Source organism: Leptosomus discolor, chromosome 7 (genome assembly GCF_034619465.1).
Source record: "Leptosomus discolor isolate bLepDis1 chromosome 7, bLepDis1.hap2, whole genome shotgun sequence".
Taxonomy (NCBI): Eukaryota; Metazoa; Chordata; class Aves; order Leptosomiformes; family Leptosomidae; genus Leptosomus; species Leptosomus discolor.
The window spans coordinates 63,547,614-63,565,943 of record NC_141397.1 but is presented as its reverse complement, the minus strand read 5'-3'; the positions used below and the strand labels follow the sequence as shown (position 1 = coordinate 63,565,943).

The 18,330-nt window shown below is 46.6% G+C and overlaps 1 protein-coding gene across 2 annotated transcripts in view; it reads right to left on the bottom strand.

The window, feature by feature from the left end:
• The window catches only part of PPM1L (protein phosphatase, Mg2+/Mn2+ dependent 1L), a 96,499-nt gene that overhangs the window by 10,181 nt on the left and 67,988 nt on the right, over window positions 1-18,330 (bottom strand). For both annotated transcript variants that reach the window (XM_086468310.1, XM_086468311.1), the window contains exon 2: window positions 13,475-13,649. In XM_086468310.1, coding sequence (XP_086324436.1) covers window positions 13,475-13,649 — 175 coding nt within the window. The remainder of the gene's footprint in view (window positions 1-13,474; window positions 13,650-18,330) is intronic.

Below are 18,330 nucleotides of genomic sequence, written 5' to 3'. Positions count from 1 at the left end.
CCCTTCCCATCTTTTTTCAACACTAAAGCTTGAATTCACACACTAATTAAGCAAGAACTAGCCTTTTCGAGCTTCAGTCAGCTCCAGAAGGAAACAGCATTCCTCAGAACACTGCAAAAGGTGGGATAAACAAAAATAGAGATTTATATTTGCTCTCCACTAGCAACTCACACTGCATGCAGCTTCTTCCTCATTTAGAGACCATGCATTTCCACTTGCCTTACAGGGAGTTTAAATCCTAAGCAATAAGACTCCAGTAGTTTTCAGGGCAGATACATGACATTTTTATCACTAATAGAGCTGTCCTCTGTGCCCACCTGCCTCAGCTCCTTCTGTTGAGACCAGCCACGTGTCTCCTGAATTTCTATTTTACGTGCTCTGCACACACCCCTCAGGCGATGCAAATAAAACTTTGATTATAGCCTGTGGAACAGGCAGGACTGAGAAAACCACCGTAAGGATATGAGGGAGGGTGCAGAAGTCTCTTGCTTCCCAGTCACCGGGAATAAAGATAAAAAAGGATTGGGAGGGAGGTGTTATGCGGTGTTATGAGATCTTTCATGTCAAGATCATGAAACGCCGCCTCTGCCTGCCCTCCAAGTGACCCACCAAGTCTAATCCAAAGCCATAAACATAAATCTAATTACCCGCTGCTTATCTATAAGATAAGCAACGATAAAACCAAGCAGCAGCCCTCCACGTTTCGTTCGTGCTGTGGCAGTGAGAGGAACTGCGGGAACTGCCGGGGCTGCAGCCCTTCCCTTCCTCTGACGCCCCCCAAACCACCGTGGCTGCACAGAAAGGGAGGGACAAACCCATCACGGAAAACAGCTGATCCCACCAGCCCGTGGTTGGGGTGGGATCACTGTAAACCCTTGTGCCGGGATGGGCCTTTTGCTGGATCGCAAGGCTCTGCGTGCCTCCTCCTTGGCCGGGTTCTAATCCCAGGCACCATCTCCCACGGGCATTTTCGGCTTCTCGAATGACATCGAGCCGTCGTCAAAGATTTTGCCAAAGGCCAAGCCAATCGTGCTCATTAGCACTTCTTCATCCCTTACTCCTTTATAGGTTATGGAAACGTTTGAAGAGCTACAGGATTTCTTTTAGTGGAAGCTATGTAGGTTAGAGAAAACGCTATTACAGTCTCCAAAATATCACACAATTTCGGCAAATTACGGGGCTAACCCCCTGTGAACGAAATAAGCTGCTGATCGCTCACAACACCTTTCAAAAATACATATGTGTTTTTAAAGTACCCACCTCCTTTCCCTCAAACGTCTTGCAAGGTGTATGGCACTGCAGAGCCCACACATCACGCAGGCATTCGTCCTTGAATCCCCTCCGTGCGGCCGTTTCCTACAAATGAGCTGCACTTGCCCCTTTCAGTTAATAAAATTCTTCTGCAAAAGTCAATTCTGTAAAGCATGAACCTTGAAAAAAAAATTCTGAAAACGTAAGGTCTCATAATTCCTTAACCACCTCAACATAATGGTTTTTTTCCTCAAATTTTAAAGAACTCCCTCTTTTAAAACAGCTTAAAAAAACCCATCAGGTGCTTAGAAATATAGTAAAAACACTTCAAATCCTTCTAAGATTGTCGCTTAATTTCCATCATGAAACTATTCCTACCTGGCAGTATGAAGTGCTACTTTAAGATTTTATGTTTGAAACAGGGAATAATATTGTATTTCTGTTTAGACAGATCCTATTTCCCTGCCTGATCAATGCGTATGTACATATAACTCAACCCTCTTCACCATTAATCGGGTTTTATTCATCATATACAGTAATTTGGGATATACTTACAGACTAACAGCTTCATGTGGATGTAAAACAAACACCTAAAAGCGTCTTCCAGGCAGGAAAACAAGAGCTGGAAGGAAGTTTAGTGCATCAGGTAACGAAAGTTAATTACTGAAAGCCTTTTGGGCAGCCTCTCCATCTTCCAGGCTGCTCTGACGTTGCCTCATCAATACCGCCGCGGAAACGGGGAGCACGCCCAGCTTTGTGCCACCCCAGCACCGCGTGAGTCATTTCTTGTCCTCATGAAAAATAATCTTAATAGAAAGGGAATCTCCGTTTCAGTTATAAAAGTCGATTTCTTGGCATCGCTCCCATCTTTGGTTGCACCTGAACATCCCACTCAGCCGTTTAATGTGCTAGAAGGAGAAATATGCTGAAAATGGTTTATTTTTTTCTGGTTAGACATGTCTGTATGTCACCAGGGTAATTAAAGTGCAGAAAACCACACGTGCAATCTCCTCATGGACGTTAAACCTCCCGTGCACCCTTGCAGCAAGACGACAAGAAAAAATGCCTGCGCTGAGGCCTGGACATCGGGAGGGAAAGAAATCTCTTGCTGACAACTTCCCTGGGAGCCTCCGATATCCACGGGCTGAAACACGGCCTGCATGGGCAGCGCAACACCAGCTTTTGCCCACAAGCTGCCGAGGCTGATTTCCTCTGATTGTAAGCGCTGGAAACACAAACGACTGTAGACGATCACGCAGTGTAGTGTACAGACAGAGCGGGGTCCTGCTACCGCTGTTTCAAACCATATTGCTACAATAGCTCCAACCAGCTGCTACTTAAGCCGAGCAACAAGAGCAAAGGTTTAGAGACGTCAGGCAGAGCGGACGAAGCGCAGCCCCCACCTCAAACCATGCAGCTGACAAGCACACGTTGTATAAACTGAGAAACAAAAGTTAATTTCTTTCACATAGGAATTACACCTTATTTCCCCCCGCCCCCGGTCTCTTGTCGAACATGTTTTCTTCAATTTCTAGACCTCTACAGCGGAACGACAATTTAAGGGCAATCTTGTGTAATTCATCTCCTTTGAACTGGATGTATCCAGGCTCAGAACAAAGCGGTGGGATTTCTGTCGGGTCAGGCGGCCGGCAGAAGAGCCGGAGGGTATCACAACGCTTCCAAGCCCTGCAAAATACTGGCCTCTGTTAACAAAAGCTGCTCGTGTGAACCTAGGGTGTTTACACAGAAGCTGTAAGTTTTCCATTGGGAAAGGGTATTCCCTCAAAATGTCAATACCTTAACTTTCCTACGGAAGAGCTGGATAAAAGTTTAAAACCAAATACAAGCTACTAGAAATTTTACAGTGAGATACGCGTAGTCTGCTTCGTTAAAATTTGTCCCAAATTCTGTGATCTGTAAGACAGATCTTCTAAGGATCCATTAGAAACCTTCCTCAGCTTTGCATTTCCCATTATGGAAATACATCAAATTTCCATGTAAAACACAGCCAGGCAGAACCCATCACACAGAAAAAAAAGAGGAAAAAAAAAGGAGATTCCATCCTCTTGGCAATTTCAGGCCAATAAACCCCTCCACAATCACGGTGCTGAAGATTTTAAAGATGTTTCCTTTATGACACTACCTGGCTTTGAGGGAGTCCATTTGGGACCGACCTCCCGTAGGGTCCACCCCATGTTTCAAGCCAAGCGGAAGGTTGCTGGTGGCGGCACGGGGACAGCCGATGCTCGGTGATTTTAAGTGCCAGCAACAAGGTCAGCAACGCTGCTGCTCCACGTGCAGCCCCACGAGGCTGCGAAAGAGAGTGACTGACCTTATCTAGTTAGAAAATGTGATGCTCGATGCTCAACAGGCTGTTACTAGTGACACTCAACCGTGGCGAGGCCTGCTATCACATGGAAAAAGTAGGAGCAAACCAAAAATCCCACTTGAAAAAAACCAACCCCCCATACCAATTCAAACCATCCCGTTCATGCTGTGACAGCTCTGGCTTCATCCCAGTCCTGCCTAAAGGATCAAGGCTGCAAAACTCCATTTGAACCCCAGGAATTGACCTGCACTTTCCTGAGGTGCCCCGAGCCATAAATACCAGACTTCAAGCAGCGGCTATAAATAAGGTGGCAGCGGGCAGGCACTAAACTGAACTCAAGACATATAATCAGCAAACCCTTCCCGAGCGGTGTAACGAACGGCTCAGAGACGCTGCGCCCATCTCCGCATCGCTCAGCCTTAACGGGGCCGTTCGAAACCCCCCCCGTTGCGGCCAGCAATCGTATCTGACAAATGGTTTTTGCTATGACTGCACTATCCCTCAGCTCCTGGCGTCGGGCTTGACAGAGGACTAACACCCACCGGCGGCAGGACCGTCTGTCAGGTCTGCAACTCATTTAATGGAGGGCCACTGTAAATATCTGCCGCGCTCTCCAGCTGGCCCGGAGGCACCTGGATGACGGATCAGGATCATTCGCCTTAACTCCTGAACAAATCAGCAACGTAACAGCACACAGGCAGAGCCTACAGCAAGGCGGTATTTAACAGCTATTTATTCAGTGCCCGAGGTGCATCGCCAAACCGCCCGAAGGGATCCTGATCTTAACTTCGTATTTCCCAAACTGGCAGAAAAGCAGGAGCAAGATGAGGAGGGAAAAAAGGGTGGGGAGGGATAATGCACCAGAATTACACACAATGAAGGAGGCTTGTGATTTACTTTGAGATCCTCACTCTGCCTCCATCCACAAAATTCGCCGATGCAGCTTCTACTGAGCTGTAAACAGAGGCTGGCTGGCCTGAGCGAGGGAGGCAGCTTAAGTCAAGCTGGTGACTTTTCCCCGTTTCAGGTTAATCAAACTCAGGGGATAATCACCTTCCAATGCCCAGCCAAAAGTCACCTCGGAGTGTACTTTTTCCCCTCTATATTTTCCAGTTGTACCTTCCAGTTCTCTGTATCAAACCCCACTTTGCCCATTGCAAATGCAAAACCTCCCCATCTGCCGAATGTCCATTTTTTCGAGGGCAGAGCCGTCACCTCGGAAATCATCCTCCCAGCACGTGGCTGAAAACAGCCCACTTGGGGGGGGGGGAATTTTTGTACAACATCAGCAAATCCAGCTGGCAGCTGGAGCCCAGGCAAACACCTTCCCAAAGATATGCCCAAGCTGCCGGCAGACAGCGGCTGCAGCCCGTAATCCCAGACCTGATGGAAAAGATGCACGTGGAGGGAGCAAAAAGCACCGATCTTGCTGCAACAAGGCAACTGCCACTGTTGGAAAGGTATTATGGCACAAGGAAGAGCCGGTTTTCGCTTGTTTATGACCAACTTCTTTACCTTAATGGGTTGTTACAGATAATGGATAGGGGTTTTTAAGAAAGCTTCACTTGAGAACAGAAAGCCTCCTTTTGTTCCTGCTCCTTTTTTCCTCCTACATCTCCCCATGTATAATTCAAACCCCGGGAAATAACGGAGAAGGCTAACAGTGATTGATTGTGGCGTGCGATGCAGCTGCGCATGCAAAGCAGGGCTTAGCACGAGCTGAACGCCGCTGCCAACGGGGAGGGCGCAAGGACGGCCGGCGCAAAGACGCGTGCGAGAGCGCAAGCCGTCCCCTTAGATCAGAAACCCCTGCGTGTTCCCGGCGTTATTACACCGTGTGTCCTTCTCAATGACTTTCCTGTTAAAACGCTTTCAAACAAACTCAAATACCAGCTTTTCGGACAAGATAACGGCACAACTAGGAGCAGCGAGACTGAAGATGCTCCTTTCAACGCTACGATCTACCAATTGTCCGTGTAATAAAGGGTTTTTGCAAAGGTGCAGCCGGTGATGACTTTGTGCTGCTCCTCACTGCTCCGGCAATGCCGGTGATGCTTGTCCGGGGTACTGATGCAGGAAGATTTAATGAGGGTCTCCAAATGGTCTGCCAGGTTTGTAGGCAGAACAAACTTTGCTGCCTTCACTGCTACTCACAAGACCCTTCAGGCATTTATCTCTGCATCCGCCAGCAGGTGACAAACCTCTGCCGGGATGGATGGCTCTCTTCCAGAGGCCTGGAACAGACATTCTCTCTGCCTACGCTGAATTTGCAGCAAGCTGTGGCTTCAAATGCTGTCTCTGTCTGATATCTTTTTAATAAACAACACCAAAAAAATGAGATAAAGCCACGCTCAAGTCTGCCTACTCGTGCAACACGTGCGTCTGAAGAGCGCTACGGTGCTGACAGCGACCTTCTCAAGCGATGGTGCACGTCAACAGGATCTATACGTTTTCAAATGAAATCTAACAAAACCTTATGCAAAATAAACCTCAAATAGTGTTTTTAATTCTCCAGAGCTTACACACTATGTAAGTCTTTCATTAGGCCAAAGATACAACGAGGGAAGACAGCAATCAGGCGGTGATAACGCTGCATCCCTGAAAAAACCCTTTGAAGGGCTGGAGGAGCAACCTTTCCCCAATGCAGGAGACATCAAACCACCCCTCCACTGGGCACAAACCAGGACCGACTGTACCGCAAGCTACGACTGAATTAAGTAACCGCCTAAAAATAAGCTTATGCATTTAAGATGCTTTCCAGACCTGATTGATAAGTGAACAGAAAGGAAAAGGCCAGTTAGTAATAATTAGGATTAAAACCACTAAATGGTTTAGAAAACATTTTCCATTACACTTCTGAATCTCAGCACTCTGAGGGCTGTGCTGGTTTCTGCTCTTTCTGCAGGACTTCGGTAACGATAGACTTTCTAATTATTTTTTTTTTTTTAAATTCCTACAAATGTGTAAGTCCCAGAGTGCAGAGTACATGGCATTTACCCAGTAAGCTGAAAAGAGTTACCTATGCTTGAGTGAGAACAGAATGCTTCACGGGACTAGTAAAAAAAACACCCTAACTTACTGACACAGCCCTGTAGAGCCACCATTGCACCTACACTGCACAGAGGTTTCACCAAATACATTAAAAATAGATTTTTTTTTTTTTGGTTTTACCCGATACACCAATATATTTACCAAATACTCCCAACCACGTATTGTTAGCGTTCGCGGCGGTTCTGAAAGATCCACTGCTGGCTGACGGATTTAAATAGCTAAATACCCACTTCAAAAATTGATGAGGAAGTGAAGAGTATTTCACAGGCAAGTAGGCACCTGTCAAAGTGCTATTTCTGCTCTGAGCTTCTGCTGAAGGGTTATCATTATATGAATAATAAAACATTATTTTAATGGAGCAAAAGCATGCAACACGTGTGGCTTAAATACGTGCCTGTTGTTTACAAACATTGCCAACGTTCTAGAAAGCTGGAGGACCACAACGTAGGAAATGAGAGAGTCGCACGGTTTGCATTGAAGCTACACCCTGAAATGTAATTTAAGTGGTTTCATGTGTACACCTACAGACACTTAGGCTGGCGCTCAGCTCCTAACTCGAGCTGCCTACCTGTATTTTACCCGTGAGCAAAAGCTAATTCACAGCCAACGGAAAAGAGCAGGCCCGTTTAGGACATGACTCTTCCCATACTAAAGCAGATGCTCAAAATAAACCCGTGAATCACACTAGAAATGCCATTTTCTTTCCATTGACTACTGACGAGCTCTAGAGTTGCCCAGAGCGTGATGTCTACACTGCAGGTATCAAAAGGTAACAGCGACCAACTCTGCCCCCGGTGACCGCCCAACTGTTTCTGCTGTAGGTGCTGGTCTTCTGCAGAAAAACCGACCACTGGTTCATGGTGACCAAGTTTAAGCTGTACCTTTAACGTGTCAAAGGAATTAATTAAGCCAAAGAAAGCGCGGCACGTAAGGCCGAGATGAAATAAATTCAGCAGTAATCAGCTGGCTCCAAGAGAGGAAAACTTCTCCTGTATTATTTGGAGAAAGCACAACTCTGGGTTCTCACTGCAGCGACCAAAGACCCGGAGAATGGAGGATTTTTAGATCATGCTCCCGAGATCAAATACCTAAAATCCATTTCAACACCGAACCTGAGCTGGAGAGAAAGCAGCCACCCGCGGTGCCCCGCAGGCCGCGCCGGTTTCCTCCTCGTCAGGAGGAAGCCTCTGGTAATAAACCCTGCCCGGCACGTTCGAGCGCTGTTGGTTACACATCTGCTGTGTTGACGTGTTTGCAACACATCAGAAAATGAATGTACTCGATTGCTACACCCCTGCCAAGGGGTGCTCACCCCAGCACACAAATCCTACCCAGTAATATCTGTTGAGATAACAGAAACACATCATTACCTCAACCATCCTCTGCCTGGACATGCTTTTTCTTCAGAAAAAAGACGTCGTTTCTGGCTCTTCTCTTCCTTGCAGCTTCTTTACGGCTCTCTCGGCTTTGTTCTTGCACGTCCTGTGCAACCCACTGCCTTTGGAACTGTTGTTTTTATCACGTTTAGTGTATGACTTTCCTTCCCGCTCTTTAAATCCCTCCTAAAAACTTCCCTGAAGCTTTTCAACCACCTTTTTAGGCTCAGGCCGTTTCATTTTTGGCAGCATTACGTGTTCTTGCAGGACCATTATCACTGTATAATTGTGAGATTACAGATGTCCGCTCTTCCCAGTGCTGTCAGCAGAGCAAGCCCATACTCTGCCTTACTGGAAATGGCTGTAGCTGAGACTGGAAGAGAAATATTCCCGAGACTCCTTGTCAGGACCGGGATTTAAACGAGTCACCACTATTGAAAGTGCCCTTCCCTATTTCCCCAGAGACCAAGCCCTCTCTGAAAAGGCTCAGTCAAACACATACCAAAAGCAGGGTCCAAGCATGAGTGTGCATTACAAGACAATATTTTCTTTTTTCTTTTAAAGAAGGACACAGCAAACCCAACAGATTTCTTTCTGCATTTTTAATGGTTTACTGCTGAGCACGAGCCACCTCGGGATAAACATCACAGCAAAGATAACTTACTTTATCTTCGCTGTGATGTAGCATAACGATGACTTTACTTGGTAAAGCTCTTTGCAATGGGGAAAAAAGGTTTTTCCCCAGCAGAGTATTTATTATCCCAAATAATAGGATATATTTCTGGTGCAATTTTACTGCTTTAATGTTCTCATTTTCTCCTTGCAGTCACATTCTCTGGGGGAAAACACCTTCCTGTGCTGCCAGAAAGGGAGCACTGTAATTGAAAAAGGGGCACCGTTGGCCCCTCGATGATTACAGTTAATCTTTTCCCAGTGCGACCACACTAGCATGGACGTTTGTGCGAAGCAAACGGATTTGCCAGCCTCTTGGGCTGAGGTTTAATCTTGGGTATTTTTTGCTTTTCTGTACTTTTGACAGCAACAGCTAATGCTCACGGGACTGGATCTACACCGGGTTGCAGTCCTGAAGTCGGAATGAAGGTCTGAGCCTCGGATTTACGCTCGGTGATGGTTTTCACAGCTACAGCTGCTAGAGAAACCAGACCCAATCTTCTGCGACGCGCAAAAGTACAGGCTGAATGCGAGGAGTTGATTTAATTCCTTATCTATTCATTACGTACTAAGTGGTGCCAGGAGCCAGGAGCGGAGGACGAAGCATCACCTGCTCTGCAGGATCGTGTGCTTCCCAGGGAGAGCACAGCACCTGGGCAGGGCTGGGGAAGGTAGCATAAAATCCCCGTCTCATCCAAAGTGCCATGTGTGGTGGGGCTGATGGCCACATTTTACCTCAGCAGAAGATAAATTTTGTTGCTAAAATCGGAGTATTCAGGCAAACTGGGACACGGGCTGCTAGCATCAAAACTCACCTTGAGCAACACCATGGCACTGACAGCAAGTGTCTCAAGCAAAGGTGCTCATCAACTGAATCTAAAAATGCTCAAATGGAATCAAAAACAATCTCCTCTGCAGGGAGAGGCGCGCGGGGTCCGGCCAGGCACGAGCTTTTGGTCCCCTCCAGGAGGACCCGTGGAGGAGCAGCCACGCGCTTTCCTCGCAGGGGCCTCCAGGAGACGTAGGGCACCCCGGGGCACCCTGGCAAATATTAGCTAAGAAAACATGTTTGGGGCTGACATCTGGCTCTGGATGCAATGCCTAAATATCAGTATCTTCCGCGACTGCTTCACGGCAGGGAAAAATGAAATACATCTTTTTTTGTCACACAACAATGAAACTCAATTTCTACAGGACTCTGGGGGAGAGGGGCCGTCCACTAAAGGAAAACCTATTGCCTACAGTACAAAACCACCACCAGAATGTCCTAGCAGGCTTTAGCTACCTGGCACACCAGAGTTAAACACCAAAATATCCTAAACTTGTGTTTGTACAGCGTAGTCGCTGACCACCCCAGATGTTTAGAGATGCTATAAATCGAAGGAATAGGATTAAGATCCAAGAAAGCTTCAGTGAGAAGAAATATTCTAGCACAAAATTAACCCAGCCTTAGCTAGTGAAGAATGCCACTTTTTAAACTAAGGGATTTAAAGATTACGAGGATTTGTACCCATCTGTTACTTTTGGCCTGCTTTCATTTTATAAAGCTTCCTTAGTCAAACTTCACTAAACGTCTTGTCAGCATTTGACTATTTTTAGATGAACTCATTTGATTTGGTAGCTCTGATATACTGACTTCCTAAAAGGAAAGATTTACAAAAAGAGGCACTAGGATGTCGAGTCCATCGGAGCTGCACTTTATGAATACTGCATGTTGCTAGAAAGGCCAAATTAACACGCAAAATCGTACGAGAAGCCCGAGCCGTTTCAGTGCAGTTCTGCTTCACTCTGGCAAATGGATGCAGCTGAATTCTGCCTGCTGTGGGAGACATCCCTGGGGCGAAGGGAGTTCGCTGGGGGGCAGCCCTCCACGAACTCTTGGAAAATGGTCCTTCCGGGGGGGGCCGGGACAGGTTTCCTGGATGGAAAAGGTCTGTGCCCTTGCTGGGGATGTGCTCCCCTATATGCAGCACCCTGCTACAGTCGCCTACTGACCCCTTGTATCACGTACCTTGAACGTGTAACTTTCTAGCTGCCCTGGCTGGCACGTAGCAGGACTCCCAACTGCTCATGATTACAGGAATTAAACCCTTGACAGTGCTCTCCGGGGTGGGTTTTGTGGATGTCTCCTGTAGTCCCCTGCCAGACAAAGTTGTATTGTCCCCTTAGATCACTTGTCACTTTTATTTTCACCATTTTGATTTTTAAAGATTGCCTTCTTCGTTTTGTATGTACCACCAGCAATTTGGTCTTCTCATTACATTGACTTTGGTATGGAAAACTACTAATAAAAGAAAAATGTCACCAACACAACTGCTCGAGCTCGGGATCACAAACAGCTGCTGCAATTACATTTAACTGCCCATTTTCTGTGCTTTGCTCACAATCAGATCTCACCTCAAGAGCAGGTAGCAGCATTTCTGCTTTTGTAGTAAACAAGTGACATGATTAGAATGGAAAGTGGGCTCCGTCTCCGTGTTTTACTCTCTAGAGGTGAAATTCTGACTTTTTATTTACAGCGAGTTGCGCTCTCGCTCCGTTCTGAACGTGTGTATAAGCTGGGACTTTTCTAAACTGGTTATTTATGTAGCACCTCATTTCCACATGACTGTTTTATCTATGACATAAATCCCCAAAACTGTGTTTCAAGCAGTTTTAATCATTATTTTCTCTCTACAACACACAGTTCTCAATGAAGGAAAACGCTTTGTTTTTCTTCCGAGAGGAGTCGCAAATTTCCTCCACTGCATTTTCTCCTTCCTAACAAACTACTATCAATCAAAATCACTGGAAAGATGAAGTGACCAAGCCAGGGAAAAAGAGCTACGTGATTCATTGGACTGGTAAAATCTGCGTTAAGAGAGATAAACAGAAGCAACAGAAAGCGGCGACTTTCGAGGCTTATTTTTTATGCATCATTAAAACCAGGCCATATGTGATTAAACAAACACCCCGCGCCCTCATTTTAACTCTGCTGTCCTTCGAGAACTCGTATGACTCCAAGTCCTTAAGTACGTGACGTGCGCAGTCTGCAAATGGCACCGTACGGGGCTCGAAAGCATTTGAAATCAAAACAGTTTAAGAGAATCAGGCTTATCTATTGGTGAGGGCATGAATATATCTGATAAAGGAATAGAGCACGGTAATTGCTTGAAGTTACTAAAGCTCACAGCCCTGCAAGTACCCAGAACGCGCCGTCTGCAAATGGCATTTTAAGTTGCTCGAGTGCCTTCGAGATCAAAGTAGCTTGAGAGAATCGTATTGCTAGCGAGTGGGAGTCTGAGTAGGAGCCTGAACAAAGTTGATAAGTAGTTTGAGTATTTTAAGTACTTCAGGGCCCTGCCGCGTGAGTACAGAGTAGCAGAACAAAATAACATCAGCTCGTCAGCGCTTGGTTTTCCAGAGCTGGACTAGTGACGAGAAACTCAGGTGATGGTGATTTTTGCAGGTGCCACCTAACCAAACCAAAGAGTGATCCGCTCGGGCCGCCGCCCGGCACCACGATCCAAACAGGCTGAAAAACCCACTTAGGAGTTCGAGGCTTCTGCCTAAAGGAGCTGGAAGGAAAACTCAGAGCTGAGCTCAGCACGGTTCCCCGAGGGCACCACGGTGCCAGGTGCAGTCCGGGGAATAACAGAACGAGAAAGTGCCACCAAGGGTCAAGAAAACCCCCCCAAATGGGGACACACTAACTACAAACTCTCTTTTTATACCACAAGGCTGCCCGAGGCTGGTTGGCGGGGCTGTGGGGGAAAGGAGATGGTGTGTTGCAGCTCTCAGCCACGAGTGGTTGAAGAGGAGAAACAGAGAGCAGCGTCTTTCCGACAGAGCTAAGGCATGAAGGCTGCCGAGAGCTGCGCTCCTGGGGGAGCACGGGGAGCCAGGCACGCACACACCCGGAGTGGAAGCCCACGGCTCGTCCATGCAGACCTCCCCACGCACTGCCAGCCCCCGCGGTGCCCTGAATGCTAACTCAGCAGTAAAATAACAAACTATTCTTTCGGTTCCATTCTTTCTTTACAAGGCTGTGCAGTTAATCTGAATTTATCTAAACACCGAGAAACTCGGTAATACTGAGGGGAGCAGGCACATCGCAGATATTGGTGGCTATTTTGGAAGATCAGCGAAAAACATCAGGAGCATCTCTTTTTGCCTCTGTAGCTGTAAAGAAGACAACGCATCAGGGCAACTCCGTGGAGGATCTAAAAGCTGGAAGGCATTTCTAACTACTTTAGAACAAAGTGCTAGTATAAAGTATTAGCTAAGAAAACCTCCGAATAATTAGGACATAAACATCAAAACTGAAAACCCCTGTAATTGTTCAAATGCCTCCAACGCTCTACAAATTATCTGGTTTTGGCTCTCCACGTGCATGATGTCACATTTAAAAATCAGATTCTGTGACTATCCAGTACACTCGTAGCTAAGTAAGCCCAAAACCAAGTTAGCAGTGAAGAAAACAGCAGAAACCAGGTGGCACCACTTGCAGGGACAATGAAGAGGCGCGGCTAGATCAGCCAACATCAGCGCGTCACGAAGGACAAGGCGCTGTTAGAAAAGTACCTGTCCTCCCAGCTAGTCAGTCGTCAGTCACCCCAGCGGAAAATTTTCTATCTCAACTTGACTTCAGGAGAAAGAAACATTTCACTGAGTCACCTCGTACCTTTGAGGATAAAGTTCAGTTTGCCAGGACAAGGTTCAGCCTGCCAGCACAAGCACTAGTATTCGGGAGAGCGAAAGTGAGCAATTTTATTTCTTTCAGTAAAACGTAACTTAGAAAGAACCACAAATGTACCTGCTTCATCGTAGGACACAGTCAATTTTTCCAGCATTTCTCGATCAATCGATAAAATCTGCTGCTCCAGGATGGTTTGGTAAGACAGCACACTGTTCTCCTTGTCCTTCTCATAGTCTTGGAGATGTTGTTTTAGGACTTCAGGCAGGCGGGACTTCACGTATTCTGCTGCCGACTAGGTAGAAAAGAGGCCACAGTTTAATGAATACATTTTCTTTTGAAAAACTTTATGCATACCCAGAGCATATTTTTTAAATTTCAAGCATCCTCACAGGCAACTCCTCATAATAAAACACTTCTAATGCTACTGACTCCGTGGTGCAAAATCCATAGTCATTTCTCTAGCAAAATGACCCCTGCCCACCCAAAACTTCCAGGCAGTCGGGGGCACAATGGACTAAATTCCCCTGAGCTGGGGCATAACCCGCTCCTCAGCAGGGTGTTTATGGCAGTCCAGAAAGAGTGACCCATGCTGGGCTGACACATACACACCTCAAGAGCCCAACTTCATCCTTAACGTATTTGGAAAATATAACTGTGAAATATAATGTCTTTATTCTGATAAATTTTAAAGTCCCAAGTGACAGAGCGGAATCACTTCACTTGCTGTTGATACACAACCAGGCTCAGACAGGGAGACAGAAGGGAACAACTGACAGCACTAAAAAATGACCTAGAAAATGACATACATATACACACGCAAAAAAACTCTTTTACTTTTTTCCTCCGCCTGCTCAAGGGCATAAGGAAACACAAATTAACACAAGGTGGCATGGTTGTACCGATGTTGCGGAGCCTTGTGCAAAAACGTAAATGGGAGTAACTCCCGAGAGCATCTGCGTCCCCCCAGGGTCCCTGCCATCACTGGAACAGCTCTTTCCCGTGGGGCTTGGGCGCAGACACCTTGGTGAGATTCCCAACACAAACCAGCTCTCTGGTTTTTCAGCATTAGCATTCCTCTCCTGCGACTACGATGCTCCCACTGCAAGAGGGAACAGAAAGTCCCTCGTTCTGGCATGGGTTTGGGGTTTTTTTTTTCTGCTTTCCATCTCGGATGCAAACGCAAGTGGAAAAAGGAAGACGTAGCAAAGGCTGCTCCAGCTCTGCTGCCAACCTCAAGACAAAAAGAGACAAATAAATGATACCAAGGTTGTATTATTTCAGGCCTGGAACTGACCAGGAGTTACCTCCACTCAGCAACAGGCTCTTCCTGGGTTTATATTTAGTTTTCCAATGTCAATTGCCGATTAAATTGCAACCTTAAAATATCACTGAGGTTGCGTTCAGTCTTTCTGCAGGCTAAGCCATGTGAGACGAATGGAATTATTCTAGGAAAACTAAACGAACTCTCCACACGAGCAGAGCATATTTAATGTGGCATTTGAATAGTGGTTTTCTTCCAAAGGAAGGCCAAAAGAGACACTGTATACTGATGATTTTAGTCCAAGTTCAGGTGTTTGTGTTTAATGTTTCCTTTGAGGAGAGGTTTTACTCTGCAGGGGTGTGTGTGTATTTTTGCGATCTCCCCAAGGCAGCAGTTCGAAAGAGCAGAAAACAAAAGAAGAATTTATACATATTCATTTTCTGAAATACGCCTTGTGCCGGCCGAGAGAATATTTGTATACTGGCTGTAAACACGTACGGAAAAATACCCATCCTGTCCCAAAGAGCTCGCAGCCCAAGTGAAAATCGAGAGACAGATGGGTACAAGTAGATGGGAAAACCATCGGGACCATGGGCCGGGGTCGGCGTGCCGGACAGCCGTCGCCAGCCACGTGCAGCCCGAGTTTTCCCGTAGGCATCGAGGCCGAGGATTACACCGACTCCAAGTGTGATCTGACAGGCGGCGGTTTCCCCCTCTCAGCGAGAAGCAAAACCCAACGCTCTTGCTTAGGCCAGTGCCTTTCAGGTTACGTCTAGATGTCATTAAAGATTTAAACCGGTGAGCAATGATGAAGCTGATACAAACTCCTCTCCTTTCCCAGCCAGAAGGGCGATCAGCCACCTCTGAGTAATGACACCCCTAGGTGCACTGCAGCGATGAGACAGGTAGCGCTACACTCTATTCAGTACAAAAGGAATTTCATCTCAAAAGCCACTTCCAGCACCTGGAATATTAAAGAAGAAAAAGGGTGAGGGTCCGAGGGCACGTGTTTATGCACATGATTGGCATTAGAGAAACCAAGCAGCTAACTGTCCTGGGTGAGTAAAAATTAAACCTCACTTAAAAACCACTGACTTCTGCCATGCTCTTCCATCTTACCTCAGTTCTCATTGCCCAGACCACAGCACTCAACGTCTGAGCAGCCCAGAAGCTCCCCGGGTGGGGGTCCCTTACAGGTTTTGGCGCAGCCCGCAGCCCAGGCACCCCTTTGCCGGGATGCTGCCCCCTCGGCAGCCTTGTGGCTCAGCACCCCCCTGCTGCGGCCAGCCCGCCGGCCCGGCGGCTCGGCCGCTCCTCCTCCAGCCAGCGCTGGGGTCCCCCCCTGCTCTAACGGAATCTATTTTTCATTAATATATGTATTTGTGTCACAGGCAGAAGTTAGGGGAAATAACCCATTTTGCCGCTTTGAGGCTTCAAAATAGCTTTATCCTCTTTTCCTCTCTATGGTCCCTCTTACTCCTGCAGGAATTATAAACCCCGCTGCTCCTGGAAATCACCTGACCTCAGCCATTAGTTAGAGGTACGACTAATTGTACACCATTTGCTGATCGGTTTTCCTCATCACCCCCCCTACGAGAAAGCAACTTGGGAGCCGTAGGCCGTGCAACAGTGAGAAACAACAAAGAAACGGCGGTCCTGCTCCTGCAGGTGCCTTCCCACAGGTCGCTGCTGCAAAACAACAAGGTAACAGAACTGTACGTTGCTGGACTGTTCCCTCTCCTGGTCACAGTAACCTCCTATTTTCTGGCAGGAATTTATCCATTTCTTTTATAAGACTGAAACCGCAGCATCCCCCATGAATCTGTTTTCAGTCTGAAGCACGCTTCTCGAAATTAAATAGAGGATTGACTTTAATACCTTAACTGACTTTAGTGTATTTCATCCTACCATGGAAAACTAATATTTCATATATATAGAATAAATTTAAAAATATCTATGTACAATGAAATATACTTGTAGAGCTTATTCACAAAAAAATCACATTTTTCTCTATTCACTAAAAAAAACCAAACCCTACATAAAAATCACATCAGGAAGTGCTGAAATCCCTCAGCTGTGTGGTAACCTGAACCTCAAATGCAGCCAGCATCTTTCTGTAACTACCAAATTTGCCCACATGTTTGAATTGATGAGAAACACATATCCAAAGTAAATTTTCTCTTTATAGATTATGCTAACTGCCTGCTGAAACTTGCTCTGCTTTTCAGAAACATATCCTTCTGGGAGCTCCTTGGTATGTGGGGAAGTAAAGGTCTAAAATGGTTAATTAAAGGCTTCCTTATGAAGCTACTTCAAAAGTCAAGTGGCAGCTTGACAAAGCAGTCTCCTTACACAGTTACACTGGGTGATTCCGGAGAGGCTTTCAACACACAGGAGAGTATTTGGTGTGTGGAAGACCACCACGCGCGCCCGTAAGGGACAACTGCGTCCTTGCTCATCTTCACCACGTTCTGCAGGCTGCTACAGCCCAACGCAGCCCCTAGCCTGGCTGTACCAACCCGCTTGACCTTTAAAATTATTCAGGTTTTCACCAAAGCAAACGCAGCGACCTTGCAACTTTCCGGCCCTTGGAACACTCCGGCAGGTCTCATTAAAGTGTGTTATTGGCTGATAAACCCCCGTCAGTGGAAAACCCTCTCCAAGGGGTGATGCCCTGGGAATCTGCTCGCTGTTCACCCCGCAGTGGGGCTGACTAGGAGGAGCAGGACGGCAGAGCGTCAGGGCCGGCTCCCCAACTACGTGGCTCTCCGTGCAAATGCTCGCACACAGAGGAGATGATACACCTCCGAGGGCGCCTGTGTGAACATGCAAGAAGTGACCTGAGTACTCGATGACAAAACGCTTTAATTAAGACGGCAAGCAACGCCCCGACCCCGTGAAAAACGAGGACTGCAAACAAGAGCTACGGCAAGATCGGCGCGCTGGCACTGAAAGCAGCTGAAGGATCTCATTAGCTGGAACAGTCATTATTTATAAACACAGATTTCCGATTTAAAAAATGGAAGATGGAGACTTGACTGCCTCAGCCCCACACTCCACACCAACTCCTGTGATTTACAGGGAGAGGAGGGAAACCATAAATTTATGATCTTAATACTCTTGAGACAATTCATTCTGCCTGCCCGGCTACTGCAAACATTCAGAGACCACGGGAAAATACAGGATCCATTTTAGAGTGTGGTAGTGCTGGTGTAGCACGGACACCGATGAGGGATTCAAAAAACCATCAGGACTCCTCTATCACATCTTGCTGCCTCTCCTTTTCACACGTTTCCCTCCTCTCCAAAGACATGGGGGTCACTACAACAAGTTTCCTTCTTCAGAGACGATACACCATGGGCAAGAACAGAGTTCAACTTATGAAAAAGAGGAATTTCAACTTTGTTCACCTCCTGGTTTACCTCAGGGAAATAATTTTTGAAGTAGGATCAAGTGAGTTTGACAAATAAAAGCCTGAGGTGGGTACTACAAATGAGCATCGGTGTAAACCCCGTGGAAGATAGTGTTGGCCTTGATAATCTCATGGGAAGGAAACATAATGATAAGGAAAGTGGGATTGATCTGTGGGCCCTACTAGACATCTCTGTGAGAATTACGGAGAATACACAAAAGGAGCTGGAAGGAAATCAGTACAGTATCAAAACTATTATATAATTGGGCAATAAGAGAGGCTCGGTAAATAATTCACAAG